We start from the raw sequence: 22,407 nt of genomic DNA, 5'->3' as shown, positions 1-22,407 counted from the left end.
ATCTCTAGTTGATTAAAGTTATTATTTGTAAATTTTATCCCCTTTATTATTCTTGTATATGATAGTCTTGATTGCTTTTGTCCTATGCATGATTTTTATCACCCACATGTTATTATTGCTAAACAAGACCTAAAGAATTGCTCTAATTATTTTTGATAATTTGGACAACTTGTTAGAAACCTTGTAATATGATTGCTTAATAACTTGTCACTAAAGATATAGTCTTTTTATGAGTTTCTTCAACCAACCTAGTCCAAATATTTTAGGGTATATTAAACGTTATATGATCATTTTTTTGCATAAAATCTGTAATGAATCAATATTTAGTAGAGGCCAGCAATGGGCAACATAGTTCCTGACTATGTTGTATCCTCACCATCGAACTCAATTTTTGGTTCCTGGCCATCTATGGAGTCTAGATGGGAAATCTACATTGGATAAGTCCCTAAGATGTCCCTACCTTATCAATATCCAATTAGGTTTATGATGCTTCCTTAAAAGAATTGTTGGCAACTTCAAAAAGGAGTATTTTTAATAAAACCTTAACAGTGGGGTACTCAAATAAACACGCTCATGTCGCGTGTAGGTTTAAAGGAATAAAAATCCACGCCTACACTCATGATCTATGTCATTAAGGTATATTCACAATCATTATTATACAGTATTTAAGAGCTATCAACTTTTCCTTTACTAACTTAACCGCGTCAGAGGGGCATTCTTGGGATCAACTCTCGAGGTTAGTTACGTGTTCTATATTGCAGGTTCTAAACTAACTTACTGACGTGAAGATACCAGTTCAACCCATATCAATTATTCCATACTAGAACAATTAACGTTAGAAGGCAAGAGTTCAGGAGAAGACTCTACCTGGCCAACCATGTTTTATACTCATCAAAATGAACTCGATCGACTTTTTGAGCTACTAAGGGGGAAATGTTCAAAGCTGGAGGTTTTGAAGACGAATCTATCGGCTCAAAAGCTATAGTGGGCTCAATATTATCTAGGGGCTTAATTCTACCAGAGGTACTACAATCCCTACCAGATTTACTCCTACATTCTTTAGCTATACCCATTACCGGTGTAACAGAATATAAGGTAGCAGTGAATGACCTACCAGAGCTCACTATCGGTGATGGGGTAAGGATACTCATAGCTAATTTAGGAGTCAGAAGCAGATGACATATCTACGTTATGAAAGTGAACACAAAAGGGAATGCAAGAAAATGATGTTACCTGGAAATAGGATGAGAGAGAAAGAGAACAAAACCAAGGTTAGTTAGAACTTCCACTGCGAAATGAAGGGCGCTAAAACCAAAACTTGTGAACTTGCATATTATGAAACGGAAAGTGTCGATCAAGATATTGCAAGTGGTTTCAAATTCGACCTTGAATTGAAAGAGAAATCAATGAAAGAAAATTTGGAGGAATGAAGAAAATCGCCACTGATAACTTACTTGAGGTTTGAAGTATAGTAAACTATGAAATGAAGGGGGAAATCCCTATGTAATAAAGTTACTACGACTAAAATTCAAAGGTGTTTAAACTGCCTCCTTCACACCACGTGTCTCCCCACATCAATCAGATGGTTATTTCAGGGTTAACAACACGTGGCACGATTATGAAGGCAATGTTTCTTCTTCCACAAGTCTGAGTTACATCTCATTGATCATACTAGCTCCTAAGTCTCAGAAGCTGAGTAAAAGTTACAATGCCCATGGCGGGTTCATTTTTGAAAAAGGAAGATATGATTGTTCCAATCATCCCAGCTTGGGAGTTAGTTGTATGGGGGTTTTTCAAGTTCCGTATTGGTCCACTAGACTGCTCAAGATAGTAATGGTAAAACCGCCAAGGTTTTATGCGTAAGTCCAGGAAGGATATCTTTATGATACCGGCATTCTAGGGCATACTAGTCCCTATCATGCGCCTTACTAGTATTCTTCATCTAGGTCATCTATAACGAACTGGGCGTGATCCATTTACCTCTTAAATGGCATGCGGGCCTACAGATAAGTATAAAGGGCATGATAAATATTAAGCGAGCCAATAGGAGAAGTGTATTATCATCTTTAGAACACTCCCGACAACTATGAATACCCCCTGTGATCTGAGTTACTAAAGTACGTTCACAATCATTATACAATACTTGAGAGGTACAGGCTTTTCCTTTACTGACTTAGACATCGAAAGGGCGTTCCTGGGATGAACCTCCGAGATCAGTTTACATGTTCTATATTACAGGTCCCAAAATGACTTACTGACATGAAGATATTGGCTCACCCTATAAAAGTTGTTTCATACCATAACACTCATATAACACCAAAGTAATTAGCTCTTCTTGGACTAATGGCTTAGGATATGCATCACCTTTGGTAGAAACCACTTGCTCAAGATGATTTCCTTGGATTTCAAGAAGGTTTAAGAGTTTTAAATTGATAGCTTTGTTAAGAAGTTCCAATGTTGAAGCTTTTTCAAGACCTGAAATAACAACCCGAACTTTACATGTCCTAGCATATGCTTGGCCTCTCCTCTAAAGGCTCTTAGTGTTATTTTGTTCCACTATTAATATAACAAGTTGTGTCCTAAATATTTGCCTAAGCTGGTTATCGCAGGTAAGGCCATTACTGCAGCTATCTGGAGGTTAGCTAAGAGGAGCCAGATGGTGATCATGAATGCATAAGGAAGTCAATCAAATAACTCGACGAAGCATGCGCTTAATGAAGGAGACTGAGTCAAATAGATGATGTTGTAACAAGCCAAGCCTATAAAATAGGACGGAGCCCATGATCAAGTAGAACAAGGAACTACTCCCTTGATTCTAGGAGAAAATGGCGAAGGAGAGGGAGTTAGTTCCCAACGGGTAAACTGAGCAACGTAAAGTAGAAATTCCCTTGTATAAATATAGGGAGAAAATTCTAAGAAAGACAGAAGTTCTCATATTTACATTCAGTATTATTCTCTTTCTTTCTTTTGCATTACAAACTTAGACTAAGCTGTAACATCTTGAAATAGTGGATTAGTGGACTCATAGCCACCCGCGATTTTTCACCTTATTCCTAGGGTTTTTCGCGTCACCATTTTTGGTGTATTGCCTCCATTGTTTTACTTTTTCATAGTTAGTCATTCTTCTTATTGCTATCTGCGTACCTTTGTAGCTGTAGATCCTCAGCTAACTTTTGCCTGCTCAGAATTTGGCATAAATAGTTTGGCGCTCACCGTGGGGCTCTACAACTAAATTTTCATAAAATCACCTTTTCCAAAAAATCTCAAAAAAAATATATATACTTCACTCCAAAAATGACTGACGAAACTGTCGATCAAATGAAAGCTGCTTTGCAGAAAGCTCAGGAAGATCTCCCTCGCGCCCAATCTAAATCCCAACAAACTATCAACAATCTCAAGAAGGAGCTGGAATCTGTCAAAAGCAATAAGGCACCTAAGCCCCGTGGTCATGGCATGACTCTTCGCAATCTCAACCTCACTGACTCAAGTAGTAGGGAAGACGAAGAGAAGGAGCTTAATACCAGATCAGACCTAGAAGAAGAGGAGACCGATCCTGCCGCTAAGAAGCTGACGCTCCTAGAATCTCAGAACAAGAAAATACATCGCATGTTGGCGAAGCTACCTGGAGCACCAATGCCTGTAGCTGAAGAATCCTCCAATGCCTACGCGCAATCTCCTTTCGTTGATGGAATAGCGAAGGCTTTGATCCCAAAGAAGATCAATGTGTATCAACCTCATAAGTTGTATGACGGGTCAACAGATCCTTATAATCACGTGGCACAATATAAGCAGAAGATGTGAACCTTATCCATTGCCGAGCATCTCTTAGAGGCCACCATGTGCAAGTCATTCGGAGCCACCCTATCTGGACCAACGCTGCAGTGGCTAATCGGCCTAAAGTCAGGTACAATCCCAAATGTTGCTGCTTTAATTAACAAGTTCTATTTCCAATTTGCTAGCAGCAGAGTCTTGGAGAAACACACGGGCGATCTATACCGGATTACTCAGAAAACGAATGAAGTTGTGAGGCAATACCTCGACCGATTCAACAAAGAAATGATATCAGTCAAAGGCCTCGACGTCCCTACCGCCATTGAAGCATTCAGGAGAGGACTAACATATAAGTTCAGGTTGTATTATAGGCTAACCAGATACCCTTGCAACACCTTCGAGGAGGTTAAAGCCAGAGCCATGGCTGAAATTCATGTAGAGGAAGATGTCGTATCCAGATATGGAGGCGAGTCTAGCTATGATCGTAAGGCGCAAGGCCAGAAGAAGATTAGTGGCGTCACCAGCCTTATCAAAAGCGCGAAACCAACAGCGTAGATAAAAAGGCTACAGGTAAGGTAGCTGAAAATGATTATCCCCCTATTTCCTCCCACTGTTTTAATGTGGACGCAGGAGGCATAGTGAACGCACTTGAAAAGCTGGGGACAATCGCTAGGTGGCTGCGAAAAAGTGACAAACCAGAGAGAGAAAAGGACACTACTAACTGGTGCAGCTACCATGGCGATCACATTCATCGCACAGAAGATTACAACGCCCTAAAGAAAGAAGTAGCTTGGCTACTATAGAAAGGTTACCTTGAACACCTTATGAATAAGAAGAGTCAGCAAGGAGACAAGCCTGGCAACAGCCACAAACAGTCCGGTCCTCCACCTGAGCCTACTCATGATAAGGTAATTAGTTCTATATCTGGTAGATCAGAAATATGTGGACTAACATATTCTGCAGCTAAAAGATCCGCTCGAGAGGGTTCCAAAGCCGTACCAAAGCAGCACAGGAATGCAAAGGAGAAGAAGATCCGAAGCATGACCATCAGCTTCGACGAAGAAGATGGAGTCGAGAAAGCCGACCGCCATGACAGACTAGTCGTATCCCTCACCGTCAGCAATTGTTTGATGAAGAGATAGCTGATAGATAATGGCAGCTCATCTAACATCATGTTCAGGAATGCTCTTGAAAGCATGGGACTGCAGGAAGCCGATATCACCAAAAAGGCGACCATCCTATACGGATTCAGTGGTGAAACAGCTAGAACACTCGGAGAAATCACCCTGCCCACCTACGCCAAAGGAGTCAACCTGCAGACAAAATTCAGCATCTTGGACTGTCCCTCAGCATACAACATCATCATGGGGACACCATGGATTCACAAGATGCGAGTCGTACCTTTCACATATCATCCAACCATCAAATTCCCTACCAAATGGGGAGTACAAGATATTAAAGGCAATCGCAAGCTGGCTCGAGAATGTTATAGCATATCCCTCAAAGCAAAGAAAGAAGCCAGCTAGTAATTGCAGCAAGGTCCAACACCCGCCAAGCCAGCTGAGCAAGAGGTAGATGACGTAGTGTTGGACCCGGCAAGGCCAGAGCAAACCATTCAGATCGGAGCATCCTTGCCATCTCAAGAAAGAGAACGAATCATCGAGTTCTTAAAAGAAAACATAAGTTGTTTCGCATGGAGTCATGAAGACATGGTAGGAATTGAACCTGGCATCATCACTCACAAGCTGAATGTTAACCCCAATTCAAAACCCGTCAAACAAAAAAGAAGAAAGTTTGTGCCAGAAAAGAACCTGATAGTCAATGAAGAGGTGGAGAAGTTGCTAAAAGCTGGGAAAATTAGAGAAGTCAAATACCCAGATTGGCTAGCTAATGTGGTGATTGTTGGCAAAAAGAACGGCAAGTGGTGAGTGTGCATCGACTTCACCGACGTCAACAAGGCGTGCCCAAAAGACCCTTTCCTGCTACCGCATATTGATGCCTTGGTGGACGCAACAGTTGGGCACGAGAGGCTCACTTTCCTAGATGCATATTCTGGCTAAAATCAAATACTGATGGACCCGGAGGATCAAGAGAAAACGACATTCATGACAAAAAGAGTTATATATTGCTATAAAGTGATGTCATTTGGACTAAAAAATGCAGGTGCCACTTACCAAAGATTGGTTAACAAAATATTTGAGAAGCAACTGGGAGACACGATGGAAGTCTACATAGACGATATGTTAGTAAAGACAAAGCAAGCTGAAGACTATGTGGCCCACCTACAGGATACCTTTGAGGTGTTAAAAGGGTATTGCATGAAACTTAACCCTACTAAATGCTCTTTTGGAGTAGCTGCAGGAAAGTTTCTAGGTTACATCATCACCCAGTGATGGATAGAAGCTAGTCCCAACCAGGTACAAGCATTGATCAACGTCCAATCACCCCGGAACTTAAAAGAGGTCTAGAAGCTGACAGGTAGAGTAGTTAGCTCAACCGCTTCATATCTAGATCATCAGACAAGTGTCTCCTATTTTACCACGTGCTGAAGAAGAACAAAGGTTTCGACTGGACAGCTGAGCATGAAACAGCATTGCAAGACCTGAAAGCTTACCTGGCTCAGCCTCCGTTGCTCTCAAAACCTGTCGCAGGTAAGATGCTCCAGCTTTATCTAGCTGTTAGCAGCAAAACAGTAAGTGCAGACTGCAGTGTTAGCAAGGGAAGCTAAGAGCCAACAACTGGCAGTTTACTACGTAAGCAAATCTTTGCTAGATGCTGAAACAAGGTACACATCACTAGAAAAGTTAGTGTTAGCCTTATATATGGCATCGAGAAAATTACGTCCTTATTTTGAGTCTCATTCCGTACATGTTATGACTAATTACCCTGTTAAGGTTGTATAAAGAAAACTTGAATGCTCAGGGAGAATGGCCAAATGGGTTGTATCTCTAAGTGCACATGATATTAGGTACCTACCAAGCACAGCTATAAAATCCCAAGCCCTGGCTGACTTTGTGGCAAACCTGAACTTCTTTTTTTAAAGTAGCCGTATTTCCTTCAATTCATACACACGTTCTACTAACCATCCAAGGGAAGATACATCAAAAGCGTGCTTTATGACAAAGTTAATTGAAGATGGTCAACTTTCATTTTATGTACTTAATTTAGACTCTCGGACTTGCTATGATAAAAATGAACCATCAAGGCACTTTAGTGCAAATAGAACATAAAATTTTAAAATTACTAAACTAATTTCTTGTAATACCTAGTACAAGTTTTATATGCCAGACATTTATGAGTTCCTTTTAATTATTAGCTCGTTTTTAATAAGCATATTTCTTGTATGTACTTTATTATAAATAGAACATAAATTTTTAAATTACTAAACAATTAATTTCTTATAATACCTAGCACAAGTTTTATATGCCAGTCATTTATAAGTTCCTTCTTATTATTAGCTCTTTTTTTTATAAGCATATTTCCCATATGCTCTTTTAAACAAAGTTGCACATAACAGTTTCAGTTCCTAACCAAATTTAGATGTCTAGTTCAGTTATTGCTTACCAAAAGAAACCTAGTAGGATAGAAGGGTAGATTAATCGTGAACTTCTCCACACCTATTTCAAGTAAGGAGGGTATGATTTATGAATAGGGTAAAGTTCGCCCAATGGATTTATATCAGGGAGATAATCGTTCAAGAGTCGTTAGCTCTCCTAGTTATCTTAGCGAATCTAATGCATTGGATCCCCTTACTCGAAAAAAAGAACTCTAGTTAATGAGTTGGTTTCGACAAGTTGAGGATAACCAAGCACCACCACCATCATTGAAAGTCAAAACGTATTCCTGCTCGACAGGACCTCTAGCGGATCAATCACTTCAGGCTCGTTGAGCACCTAAATCACCTTCCTTTACCAGCCATTCTGGAGGAGCAGTTGATTTAGCAATTTTTAGTCTTCATCTATCTGGTGTTTCATCCATTTTCGGTTTTGTCTTAACTTACTTGTAACATTTGAGCGCCTTTTGAGGGCTCCCTCACTTGCCTGGAAAAGGGTAGCAACTACGGCTAAAGCAATTAGCGGTGAAATCAATAAAAGCAGCAAAACAAGTGCTCAGAGCACATTCCTTATACTCTTTTCTTCTTTGAGTTGGAGGAATCCATAGAAACATAATTACCTTATTGTATTAAAGTTTCTTTTTCCAAAGTTAAATGTGGCCTCATTCCTTAGGGAGTAAGGACCGCCAATGTCATATCCACATGATAAGCAGTTATTTACCTTTCAAAGAGCCTTTATCCCGCAGCATCTTAAGTATGCTATATGGTTGTAGCATTTTAAAGCCTTTATATCAGTCCAAGGCTCTTTGACTATTAATATAACTTTACCCCCTTTCCAGAAGAACAAAAATCAGGAGCTACTTTTACGTAGTAGGGAATATAGGAACCGCCTTGTCTCAACCAAAAGTATTTTCTAAAAGAAAATGACACATACCCTGGCCTTCATTTTGTAGGACAGTACTTGGTAACCAAATTCAACCACAAAAATAGTGCAGGGCGAGAAGAGAGTGAAATGCGTAAACTGCATGCTAGACAGCTAAAGTGATGACTGATGAGTATGTGCTGGGTGTATTAGAGGGAGGGTAGATGGTGGCGATTGGGGTTCGAAATGTAGGAGGTTCAGCGACAAATTTACAGTTGACATCAGATGAAAGCATTCTACATGACTACGGTGGGAAACGAGCGGTGGAGTAGGGCTGAAAGGAAGACGGACTAACCTACAATCACGAAAGGCTCAGATTTTCCCCTTCCCCCTCCCCCTCCCGCTCCCGACAGCTTTTGTCCAAAAGATAAGTTAAAACTTCAAATCCCAAATACAAATAATGAGAAGGCAACAAGAAGTTGGAAAAAGTAAACGGTGTCTGCAAGTTGCAACACAAGCCTTTGAAGCTAAACTTTTAGAGGTTCAGGTCCTTTAACTCCGAACAAATGTGAACTATAGATCCCACAATTCAACTCTTAAAATTACATCGTACATGTTCCCAACAATATTTCTAAACCATGAACAATAAAGCAGGCTCATTCTTAGCAGGCTACACCCAGGACTATCACTTGTAGAAGTCGAAGTCTGTGTCAGGCTTCTTCACATTCGATCGATAACCCTTTTCAAAATCCTTCGGCAAAATAACATAGCGATTCTTACGCACAGCATGCATGCCTGCTTCTTGACAAATTGCAGATATCTGCAGACATTTACAAGGGAAACATTAGATATACACGATTTTTACGTTCTTCAACTAAAAACTTCAAGCAGAGTCACGTACAAATTCTAAAACGGTATAAAGAACCATAACTTGATAGCTTTTATGAAATTCTAAGTGAAGTAGATATCAGTCCGCTGATATCGCAATAGTTAAGAAAAAATGTGCGTCTTTGTAACTTCTCATATTGATTCTCCCCCATAAATCCAAATGTCTAACTATTCTCTCGACATCTATCATTGTCCAAAATTCAACAATATCCACCATATGAACAAAATATTGTTCACTTTGTTTAGGTCTTTGGCCCATTTCATAGCAAGAGAGAATTAAGAAAGAGTTGCACTGGCATAGTCAGGAAGATATGGAGAGATTCATTGAAGGCAAAGAAAACACAAACAAAAAAGACACTTCCATCTTTGACAATAGCAAGTTTAGACAACTTCATATTGTTTTCTCTATCCCATCTATGGATATGTTGCCCGTACCTCCCAAGGATGAGACACAATAAAATCAATATAGAGGGGGAGTTTCATAAAAAAAAGCACCAATACAGAATGTATAAAAGGGACTTTTATCAATAATAAGGGATGGCCCTGATCTTCAGATGTAGTCGGCCTCCGCTGAGGGAAAGCCAATGTAACAGCTAAAAAGATGATTGGATGAAGATATGAGCCAGTCACAAAAAAGATTAGATTCCAAAAAGCCAACATCTAAGAAGTCACCATGTGCTGTGTCACAGGAAACATAGGCTGTACTACCTACAGGGGCAACTACCTCCAGAAATAGAAGTTCAGAGGCCTCTTGTTTTGGGCATAGGAGCAAGAAGGGATGAAGAAATCAAAAGCCAGCTGGTGCTAGATTGCAAAACCAAGTGGACCAGTGCCCTTTTTACCAATAACAAGCTTCACAGAAAGATCATCCCTTTCTGCTACAAACTCAGCCTCTGTCCAGCAAACCCCCCGCTTTAAGGAACACCAAAACTAACCGACCTGCATATTATCATAAATGAGATCCTCTTTGGGTTCTTATAACTTTTAGGGGGAGGGGTGTGAACTACTTGTGCATCACAACTCCAGTTTCCACTCCAAGACCAGAATTATGTGTACAGGCTTCAGCTGCCTCATTGTATCGAAAACTGTCTTAACCTAACAACCCACTGGGCATCATTTAACTATGGGAAAGTCTATATGTACCCTTGAATTATTGAATTTTCTGTATGGTACCATTGGGAGCTTTTAAAATTGAAGTGGTGCCTCTCAGTTACTGACAGTTCTATGTGGTACCATTTCAAATAATTGTACTACCTTCCAGAAAACTAACCACCCGCGGGACACCATCCCAGTCTTAGCCACCTATTTTCACCAACTAGTCCCACTAAGCCTCTCTTTGTAATTCATAAAACCATTCATTCATTACTATTTCCGTCAAATTTCATGCTAATGATTGATGGATCGAATGCATGCTAAAGAAAGCCTCATGGGTCTGGTTGTGATGATAGTGGTGGTGGAGACACTGGGAAGGTGGTCGACGGGTGATTAGAATGGTGGGAGGTAGTATAACTATATGAAATGGCACATACTTATGTCAATAACAAAGGGGTACCATGTGAAATTTAAAAGCTTCTGATGGTATCATATGGAAAAGCCAATACTATTTTTCATTAAAAATTATTTTTCATTAAAAAATTATTTTTTTCATTAAAAATTATTTTTTTTCATAATAATTTTTCATAAGAATTTAGCAAGGGGTAACATAATATTTTTCATTAATTTTTTTTTTTTTTTTTACCGAATCCAAGCCATACCCATTTTTTGAAATTTTGATTTTGCCGTTTTCCGTCCCCGTACCCGTATCCGGTTCCTTCCCCGTACCCGTATTGGTGCAACCTAGGCCAATAGTACAAGAACACTACATAGAATTTCCCTTTGGATATTATGCGAGTACCTCAGGCTGGCACAAATAATAATGTGAGCAACCTCAAGTATCAGCAAGGAGTGTCCAATACACGTCCATTGTATTCTTAATTCCTAAATAAAAGTCTACAGTAGCTGAAAATCACCAAAAATCACGACAGGTGAATTCTGAACTGCTAATTTCTGAATATGCATTTTAAAACATGCAATGTAGTGAACTCTATGCAAAATTTAAGATTGTATCCATTGTAGAAATTCTTTGGCATAGCCAAAAAAATGGAGATTTCAGTCATTGATAAGAAAGTTGCGCTTCAAAAACATAAACCCAATACAAAGGGCCATGTTCCTCACTAGAATTATTCCAAATGACAAGGGGTGGAAGGAAGAGCATTATTCTAAAAAAAGCATTCTTATATGAAGATGATTTAATTATCTAATGAGCATGGATTCTAAAGAAAAAAAGAAATCACGGACTTGATAAATTTACTACTAACAAGTCACTGCCTTGGGTTATCACAGTCAAAAACACAAATTTATGTTGACAGAAATCTATTACCAAAATCCATTACAACGAGAACCTCAAACAGATAAAAAGATGTCTTTTGGTTGCAAAAAAAATTATATTGCAGTATTATATGTAATAATAGCTGAGGAAAGTTCTACCAATTCTTGATTTGGACTAAACATTTATTTGCTTGAGCTATAATTGACTTCTGTCTGCAATTTGGTTAAAATCACAGAGTCTTGTTTGTTTTTCAATTGTAATTCTTGATTTGGACTAAACATTTATTTGCTTGAGCTATAATTGACTTCTGTCTGCAATTCGGTTAAAATCACAGAGTCTTGTTTGTTTTTCAATTGTAATCATTGTAATGAGCTATAATTGACTTCTGTCTGCAATTTGGTTAAAATAACAGAGTCTTGTTTGTTTTTCAATTGTAATCATTGTAAAGAAGCCATCAAATAATTACTCAAAAAAGAAGATGAGGATATAGTTTCTCTTGGCACGGAGAAATTGTTGTTAAATATGCATCCCAAACACGTCAAATATATTGAAAGCCTAGATTTTACAAAAAGGAAATCAATGGTTCGCTTTATATCTTTGATTATCTTTTTCCATAACCTTTTACACTTATTTCATTATAATAATAATACTAAACCATCAAGATTAGGGAAATTTTGTGGAGATTCACATCTAATTCATGTGAAACACAATGCATCACCTTCCTTCCTTTCCCTACTCCAAATCCAACTATACAGCCCTATATTTTTGGCCCAAAGTAATTTCCTGGCCAAAAAGATGGGTCACTTTGTCTGATTTCTATTTACGTCTGAAACCAGCACTCAGAACAGTCACTTCATGACAAGAGAGATCTTTACATGGAGTCAAAACCATGGAACAGTAAAATACCTAAATTCTGTGCAAGAGTGGTTTCCAACAAACCAAGCCGTGCATCAAAAGTCAAAACCAGGAATTTGAACATGAATTTAGCAAGTTGGGAAATTAAGACAGATACAAAGGATCATAAATCCTATCTATGGCTGAACCAGGAGGGTAAATTTGAAAACAATCTTACTCTTGACTAATCCACACCTGTAACATACAAAGGCGGCCATAGAACACACACATATAAACAAACACGAGATCTATAAAATTACTGACCTCAGCAGCACTAATCTTGTCTGGACGAGAAACATAATCCTCCAAGTCAACCTCATCACTCAAGTTCATCTTGGCAGTGCAAACCTGTAAAAGAAAAAGGGGGCAGGTGTTGGATTCATACATTTAGAGTTTAGACCACTGCAAATCAGGAGAAGCAAAATAGCCAAACTGATGTCCCCTCCACCCTTTCCCAAAATAAAAACTAGAGAATCTGGCAATGTATCACACCTGAAAAACAAGTCGCTTTTGCCGTCTATCAGGCAAAGGAAATTCGATTTTCCTGTCTAGCCTTCCAGGTCGTAGCAATGCAGGATCAAGAGTGTCCGCTCGATTAGTTGCCATTATAACCTTAACATTCACTGTTTGGTCAAACCCATCCATCTACATAAGCAACACATACTTATGTAAATATAAACACAACACACGAAATGACAACAGATAGATAAGAATGTTATCTTTGCACCAGCGAAAACATCGGTGAATCTATTATACTGCTAGAATACCTGATTCAACAGTTCCATGAGGATACGCTGAACCTCCCTATCTGCACCAGTCTGAGCATCAAACCTAGCAGTAGCAATAGCATCCACCTCATCAATAAAGATAATTGCTGGTGCATTCTCTTTAGCAAGGCGAAATACATCACGAACCATTCTAGGACCCTGCAAAAGAAAATTAAAGAACATAATTCAGTGAGATTTCAACAAGATGTGAATTAAAAATCAATTAACTCCTTGGACTCAGATAACAGACTTAGTCTCAGGTAAGGGTCCGAGAATCTGACATGGAGAATTTTAAGTTTGAACCTCGTTGTGAGTGTTCAAGATTGGGACAAGTACCCTTGAATACTTCCCTCGGTTACACGTATTATAAGAAAAGTATTGCTTCTGCTCTTCTTGTCTGAAGTGAAGTGCCCAAAAATGTTCATATCCATATACTTTATCAAGTATTTGACGTGGATCCATGCGAAGACCAAAGATACGGAGCATCAACAATTAGATTTACTCCCTCCGTCCCAAGATATAGTTCCTGTTTCTATTTTGGGAGTCAAATTTTAAAAACTTTGACCAAATACTCTCACTAATGTATATAAAAAAACATACTCATGTGGGGTCTTCTTAGATTCGTCATAATGTATACATTCATAATATCAACTTTTTATTTTTTTATTAATACGAAATAGAAGATATGGTAGGTCAAAGGTACGTCTTGAAGACTGTGCAAAAAGAAACAAGAACTATATTTTGGGACAGAGGGAGTTATTAGGTTATATCTTCTTCACATAGTCAAATCTCCAGAGGCATGACTGCATAAATTTGAATGCCTCTAAACCCACCTTAGGCAACCATTTCATTACTTTAGAGATTTCTAGGTAATTCTGATATTGATATAGAGTAAAACATGCAGTGCTACACATGAAACACATTAAAAAAATTGACAACACACAAACTATAAACAGCTATGTAAAAGCTTAAACTCATTTGAATAATGTTCTGAAGAGAAGGAAGCAGATATAGAAAAAGGCCCACCTCACCCAAGTACTTCTGAACAAACTCAGAGCCAACAACTCTAATGAAAGCAGCAGTAGTATGATTTGCAACAGCTTTTGCAAGCATTGTCTTTCCAGTTCCGGGAGGGCCATAAAGCAACACACCCCTGGGAGGATCAATACCTATCTGCTTGTACAGTTCATGATGAGTCAAAGGTAGCTCAACTGCTTCACGAATTTCCTGCTTTTGAATGTCACATCCTCCAATGTCCTGACAAAGTTAATGTCAAAAAATAATTAAGCAATGAATGTTCGTAAAAGACTAAACAATTGAAGGAAAAGTTGACCAGAGTAACAATCTAATATAGTTGTGGGACTGAGCAGTGACCAATGATGACTACAGTAGAACATATTCAAACTCCAAAATAACAAGTGGCAAAGAAGAGGGGGGGGGGGGGACAGGTCAAAAGAGAACCATTTAACAATCTAACAAACACCTAAGGAAGTTATATCCACGGACCAGAAGCAAAGAGAGACTCACAGGACTGCGATACACAAAATGCTTGCTACCAAAAGCATATAGCTGAGGGGAGTTTCCCAAGGTAAAAGACATCATAAAGCAACCTACTCAAGAGTTTAACACTTTGTTTGGATGGGAGGAAATGGAGATATAGAGAAGGAAGGGAAAGGGATGGGAACAAATTCCCTTGTTTGGATAAGGGATTGGGGTAAGGATCTATTTTCCCTCCAAAATTGGAGATTAACATAAAATTTCTCCACCAATTCCTTCTAGTCGAGCCTCACGATCCGTCATTATACCTCGAGAGGAGAATTGCAATCCCCATTCCACCTAAAAGTCTAGGAATTCGTTGATAGTTAGAATAGATTTGTAGACAAGGTTGACTGACCCTTTTGGAGGGAACATTGAGTTGAGAGAACCATTCAGCAATCTAACAAAGACCTAGAGAAGTTGAACCACAGACCACAAGCAAAGAGAGACTCACAGGACTGTGATAAACAAAATGCTTGTTACCAAAAGCGTATAGCTGAGGGGAATTTCCCAAGATAAAAGACATCATAAAGCAACCTACTTAAAAGTTTAATACTTTGTTTGGATAGGAGGAAATTGAGATATAGAGGAAGAAGAGAAATGGATTGGGGGAAGGAAGGGGAGGAAGAGGGAAGGATACATTTTCCCTCCCAAATCGGCGAGATTTGGGGGGATAATAGAGTTCTTCCTTTCTTTCCCCTCCCCTTCCTCCTCTATCCCTCCCCTTCCTTTCCCTCCTATATTCCTATCCAGACAAAATGTAAATACCACTAGACAGCCACATGAAAGACAATTTTGCAGCATACGTTATGCAACTAACTAGGGGTTTGCCTAAACACATGATTTTCAATAGAAAAATAATATATATGCAATAAACAGTTAATAGAAAGCCTAAAATCTCTGTCAAAAAAAGAAAGCCTAAAACTGGCAAACTCATTTCAGATTTATTTTCTGTGAACAAAGATTGAGAAAAAATAGTTTGTTACAGAAGTTTCTTATTATCTTCCAAAAGCATACACCGTATTATGTTTTTTACATACGATGCAACCATGTAAAATAATATTTAAGCATCAACTGAACCCTCCATCAAATTGACAGTCATGTTCTCATAGCTGAGCACTGAGTAGTATATACAAACATTTTTTTGGATAACAAAAGAAAAGGGTAGAAATGGACACAGGCTTAGTATGCGTTTGAAGCTTCAGTAAGTTCAAATTAGTCTCAATAAGTAATAAGTTCCAATAGGTAAAAAAAGTTACGCTAAGGTATAAAAATAAATTCGGAGAAGTTCAGCAAAACTTGGGGGAATAGAATGCACCCTTAATCTTAACCAGAAGAACCCCTAAAATCAAACTTTCAAGATAGCATATTATACCCAAGAGATGCTGTCAGAGCATAATGCATTGCATATTTCTTTACTACTCGATATAATCACTCTATACCTGGTGCCAAGTTCACAACTATGCTCCAACACATTACGCTTCTATACTTCATTCTCCATTTCTCATACAGAACGCCTTTAATCTTTTGAAAAAATAAATAAGAAATATAACCCTTGAGTACTAAGAGGTAAGATCCCTCACTGTAACGGCTAAATTCACAATTGAGCACCAACAAAGTCATGTTCTCTACATAAATTAATAGATCCAAAGTCCCATTCCGATCAGTACAAAATTATTCCAATTATCCTTGATTCCATTTACCAAGCTCACAACCTTGCCCTAATTATCCCCTTCAATTGCACCTAAAAGGGGAAAAAAACATCTTCGGAAAATCCAAGATCAGCACTTCAATTTCCAGTACATAGTAGAAGGCCACGAAATTCATAAAACCAAACTAATGTAACAGTTGAGTGAACAATTCCACATTGAAACCCCGAAATCTTGCCCTAAATTTTTCCCCCAAAAGAATAAAAAAAAAAAAAAACCCTCTTTGGAAATCCAATATCACCATTTTCATTTCCTGTACATAATAACAGAAGGCCAGCAAGTTCATAACTACCAAACTAAAGAAACCCTGAGTGAACAATAATTCCACATTGAAACGGTGCAATTCAAAATCAATAACCACAAGTACTTGAAAATCAGACAAAAACATAAAATTGAATAACCAGAAATAAAAAAAATAATAATAAAAAGAGGGTTAGATTCAAAACCCTAAGAGAGAAAAGCTCACGTTATAATTGACATCAGGCTTCTCCGACTGACTCAAAAGCGAAATACTGGAATCAGCCTCCGGTGGAAGAACATCAACTAGCGCATTGGAATGCCGGTGAAGCGCAACCGACGCTGAAGGCTTAAGCAACTCACGATTAATAGTACTTAGAATCCTAACATAGTAATTACTCCCAGTAGTAGACCCAACAATCCCATTATTCTGGTCCACCATTTCCATGAACTGACCAATCACAAGCGGCACCGATTGAATCCTCTTGACCTCTTCTTGAGCTCTGAGTAGCTCTCTTTTGAGATTTTTAAGCTCGTCTTTGACGTATTCTTCTTGTATGTCCATGAATTCGATTTGCCTTTCTAGGGATTTCAATCGGCCGTAAAGATCTTCTTCTTCGGGAGAAGACGAATCATCTGATGAGGTTAGTGAGAGTGCTGGTGGTGGTTCGGAAGATGATGATGGTGGTGGTGGTATTGGTTTTGGGTCTAGCACCATGGCTGATGCCGCCATTCTTGAGGAGGTTAGAGACTTGGAGAAGAGAGAGAAAATTGAAGTGAGGGTTTGGAGTATTGGTGAAGAAAACTGAAAACTTTGAAGGTGAAATTGGAAGACAGAAGGTTGAGATTGTATGTTTATAGGAGAGCCGTTTTCTCGATTTATCTATGTTTGGGCTTTTATACTTTCGATAAATTGAACCCATAAATCACAAGTTTGTTCTCATTTTATATTACTACAAAATTAATTTGCTAATAATAAAAAAATTAATTTTGAAGCTCGTGTGATGTACGAATTATTCTTAATGTGTCAAAATTACTTTATATGTGTAACTCTCCAACATTTAATCATAATTATTATTTTAATTAATCAATCATTTGTAACGGAACTTAGATAGTTGGCACGTTACTGACGTACTTTTCATTTCTTACGCAACGCCGATTATCACCTAACCACTTGCAACAGAAGAGACCAACCTTGAAACAAGAATAGTTAAGCTCCATATTTCTTGAATTCGCCATAGTATAACAATTTGGCATCCATTGGATTCTGATCCTTAGCGCTCGCATAAAATGTAGATGATGCCAAATAGAAACACCACTATTTCGCACTGATGAGGACTTTTGATCTCGACCTTCAGTCCAAAATGTAAATCCATTTACATCACAACCCTCATATTTGTTGACAGCTTCATGAGGACCAAATGCTAACCACTTAATAGTTTCAGATACATCATCTTGTTGTTGACATATTACTCGATCATGAAACCAATCAATAAATGTCTTATTGTGCAATTGCATCAATGCTCTATCCCCTTTAGAAGGATTTTCAGCCCTTAGCACCTCCATATGCTCACCCAAATACGAATGTACTTCTGCAATGTGATAACACATACAAGTGTGCTTGTAAGCGCTTATCTTAGGAGGTGTGACTAATTTGAGCCAATCGTACCCTGGCCTCCAAGTCTTCCATCATGGCGAGATGTACGAAGTCCGATAGGTTGTGCAAGCAAATACTCAGCTATAAAATTACCAACTTCGTCGCCCACGGTGCCTTGAATGATACTAGCTTCAGGTTGTGCAGGGTTCCTCACTTTGTCTTTGTAAATTACCCATTCGTCTTTCAAAAGGATAAACCACCTCAAAAGCACAGGACCGCACAACTTGATTTCGCGAACTGACGATAAGATGAACCATTATGTCAAAAAATGCAGGTGGAAAATACATTTCAAACTTGCAAAGAGTCTCTACAACATCAGCTTGAAGAGCATCAAGTCTTGTCGGATCAAGCACTTTGCTACATATAGTGTTGAAAAATGAGCATAGTTCAGTTATAACCGCACATGTTTTGGTAGTATTCCACGAAGGGCAATCGGTAAAAATACTTGCATCATGACATGACAATCATGAGATTTCATGAGCCCTAACTTCAACTCACCATTTAAGGATACAAATCTTTTCATGTTAGATGAGTATCCGATGGAGCTTTGATGTCATACAAAGACTCCAAAAAATCCGCTTTCTTTCCTTGGATAACGTATAGCAAGCTGGAGGCAAATAATTCTATTATCGCCTTATTTTGTTCTCTTTATCCTTAACCTTGTTCAGGTTTCTTTCTTCTTTAGATTTCTTCCTCTTATTGCCTTCATTAAGATTTATTTCTTCAGATTTCTTCCTCTTCCTACCTTCCCTATTCTGAGGCCACAGTTCTGGGCGAATCCCATCTTTTCTAAGTACAACCGTGAGGCCTTGGTATCCTTCGTCTTACCAGGAATATTAATAAGTGTCGCAAGAATGGCATCACATACATTTTTTTCATGTCGAGACAATATCTGACCTGGACATCTTTCCAGTATGAAAGTGTCCACACGATAGACTCCTTTTTCCATAACCCTGTCTCCTTTTGTATTGTTTTACCAAAGATCGTTTCAACACCCTTAACTTGCTCATAAACTTCTTCACCAGTCAACGCTCTACGAGCTACTCTCTCTTCAACTCCATCAAATGCATTCTTCTTCTTACGAAAAGGGTGGTGCAGTCGTAGAGACTTTCGATGGGGCATGTACACATGTTTGCACTTAGGAATCCATGTGGATTCCATGTCATCGATACATATTGGACATGCTTTCTTTCCTTTATTCTTATATCCGGATAAGTTGCCGTACGCAGGGAAATCGTTAATGGTGCAGAAAAGCATTGCACGCAATGTGAACATCTCATTAGTATGAGCACCAAAAACAGAAACCCCTTCATCCTATAGCTTTCTCAAATCATCGACAAGCGGTGCAAGGTAGACATCTATGTTATTTCCAGGTTGTTTAGGACCAGAGATTAAAAGTGATAACATCATGTACTTGCGTTTCATGCACAACCAAGGAGGCAAGTTATATATAACTAAAAGTACTGGCCATGTACTATGTAAAGAGTTCAAACTTGCAACGGATTCATTCCATCTGAGTACATAGCTCAAGCCTAAAATTACGATCTTCATCCCCAAATGGCTTATGCAACCTATTAATACTCTTCCACTCAGGAGAATCCGCCGGATGTTTCAACAAACCATCTTTCTTCCTTCCGTCTGCATGCCATCTCAAATTTTTTGCATCTTTCTTTATGGAAAATAAGCGCTTGAATCTAGGAATTATTGGAAGATACCACAATACCTTAGCTGGGGGCCCTTTCTTATCTCCATCTCCTTCACGCTTATATCGTGACATCTCGCACCGTGGACACTTATCCAAATTGTCATATTCATTCTTATATGGTACAAAATCATTCGGACAAGCATGTATCTTCTTATACTCTAAGCCAAAGGGACACATGAGCTTTTTAGCATAATAGGTCGACTTTGGAAGTTCGTTGCCATCGGGAAACATCTCACTTAACACTTCTAACAGGGAAGAGAAACTAATGTCGGTCCAATTTTCCTTGGATTTAATGTTGAAAAGTGTAAACACAGCAGACAGTTTGGTGAAATTTTTATAACCAGGATATGGTGGCTTTTGAGCTGCCTCTGTCAAAGACTCAAAAACACGAGAATGTTTCCCTAACTCATCCTCGACACCCACCATCATCTCATCAACATGATCCTCATCATCCTCGTGCTCATTATCATTCTCCATTTCCTCAAATGCATGAGTCACGTCTTCTTGTTTATGGACATCATTTGCACGAGAATTCCCTTCATATACTCCCTCCTCACCATGCCAAATCCATACATGGTATTTCGGCCTGAACCCATGATGAAGTACATGCTCCCTAAGCAAATCAATATCGCTCACTTTGAACACATTGCCACACTTGACACAAGGACAATAAAATCCTAATTCTCCCATCCTAGCTTGATGTTCTAAGGCAGAATCACAAAATTCCAGTACCCCATCCACAAATTCTGAAGAATCAACGTTACCATATATCCATGAACGATCTCTCGCCATCCAAACAGACCTCTTATGACTAATTAATCACATACACTAACACATTGTTAACCATTTAAGCATTAAACATACAAATTCAAAAAATATATGTAGCATGAATATATGCATGTCTTCCAGAGGTCCTTATCACTCCAACCTAACCCATCCTTGGACGTCTAATCCCACTAGTAAATGTATATCAGCTTCTCGATCTATGGAAATTGCTGCAGCATTTCCCTACAGTTCTCCAAGTATACAATGTAGCTAGTTACTTATCTACATATATACCAGGAGAACAGATTAGGGAAATGAGTAGCCGTGATTTCCATAGAAACGAAAAGAAAACATACATTTACCACCTAAGTGAGATCAAACGTCAAAGAACAGTCCCAAAACGAGGACTATCCAAGACTTATTCTAAATGAGTAAGTCTTGGATGGGTATCTAGGCATATATATGATTATGATGATAAGTTAATTTTTTGCATAACAAAAGCAAAATTTTGAATAAATTTCAATCCGTTATTCTTAAAGCATTCTTAATGATTAAAAATTGAAATATGACCAAATCATTTGAACAAAAATGTGAAACAAATTTTACGTAAGAGTAAGAGAGAGTACAACTAACCTGTGGGAGACCGAGAGAGGGGGAAAGAGTACACAGAGACGAAGTGTAAAGATATGTAGGCACCCTGAGCATTGTAGCCAAAAGGAGAGGTACATATTTACAACTAGCTAATGACGGCTATTCAAAAGTTTAAACAACAAAACTTTAATGAATTTCATGTTATCATTATTCCTTCCCTTACACTTTACTATTGATCCAAATATTTCTAACAGCTAACGATATTACATTTTTGTCAATAGTAATTAGCTCTATTCTAATCTAATCGCTAATGTCTAACGGTTCTAGGCTCTAGCCTCAAAATTTTAATGTCAAATTATTATACTAGTCAAACCCGACATGTTAGTATCAGTCTTTATTCGTCATTTTGTTTCAAGCAAGGATAATGAAAAGATTTACTTATTACTCATCCCATCCACATGAATATTGTGTCCCTACGGATTGAATTTAGCCCTTTTAATTTTGAAGTTCGAATTATCTTGATTTTTATCTGAAATTCGGGATGGGGGCTAGACACAGTGTGCTATTACTGAGATTACTGTTGATCTTAGCTTAGAGGAACTAACTTATATCTGTTGGATGTATTGGAGAAAATTGACCAAAATTTGCGCTCAAACAACCACTAAAACCACCGAAAAAATTGCGAATTGATGACTCAAATTACAGCAAGGAAGAGAGAGAAACCTCGGGAGTTTAATGGAGCAGATTGATGGGGACACCAGCAGCGACTTCAGCGAGAGATTGACAGGGAGAAGATTCCCCAATTTCGAGTGAGGCTTCTGGGTTTTTTCTTTTGCAATTGAAGAAGGCGGTAGAGAAGATTTAATTCCCAATTTTGAGTGAGGCAACATATTTCAGTGCAATTGAACTGATGTCTTGAGGGTTCTGATGAGCGAAGTATAGAGGAGGAACTGATTTCGTGAGGGAGTGAAGTACAGAGGAGTAACTGATTTTGTGAGGAGCGAAGAAGTAGAGAGGAGTTTGAGGGAGGAGGCCAGTTCCAAATTAATTGATCAGGGGAAAACGTGTTAATTAGCGTGTCCTTCAAAAAAATTAACATAAGCG

At 38.5% G+C, this 22,407-nt stretch overlaps 2 protein-coding genes across 2 annotated transcripts; both read right to left on the bottom strand.

Moving 5' to 3' along the window:
* Positions 1-8,665: 8,665 nt before the first annotated feature.
* LOC104899087 (26S proteasome regulatory subunit 6B homolog) lies at positions 8,666-17,457 on the bottom strand. Its single transcript, XM_010686220.3, has 6 exons — positions 16,815-17,457; positions 14,130-14,360; positions 13,104-13,262; positions 12,829-12,981; positions 12,601-12,684; positions 8,666-9,006 (listed from the first exon to the last, which is right to left on the bottom strand). Exons 1-6 carry the CDS (start codon positions 17,316-17,318, stop codon positions 8,872-8,874), a joined length of 1,266 nt encoding a protein of 421 aa, XP_010684522.1. The 5' UTR covers positions 17,319-17,457; the 3' UTR covers positions 8,666-8,871.
* Positions 17,458-19,746: 2,289 nt separating this feature from the next.
* Positions 19,747-20,739, bottom strand: LOC104899138 (uncharacterized). Its single transcript, XM_057390782.1, has one exon. The coding sequence runs from the start codon at positions 20,737-20,739 to the stop codon at positions 19,747-19,749; it is 993 nt and encodes a 330-aa protein (XP_057246765.1).
* Positions 20,740-22,407: the final 1,668 nt, after the last annotated feature.

Source organism: Beta vulgaris, chromosome 7 (assembly GCF_026745355.1).
Source record: "Beta vulgaris subsp. vulgaris cultivar EL10 chromosome 7, EL10.2, whole genome shotgun sequence".
Taxonomy (NCBI): domain Eukaryota; kingdom Viridiplantae; phylum Streptophyta; class Magnoliopsida; order Caryophyllales; family Amaranthaceae; genus Beta; species Beta vulgaris.
This window is presented reverse-complemented; position numbering and strand designations above follow the sequence as displayed.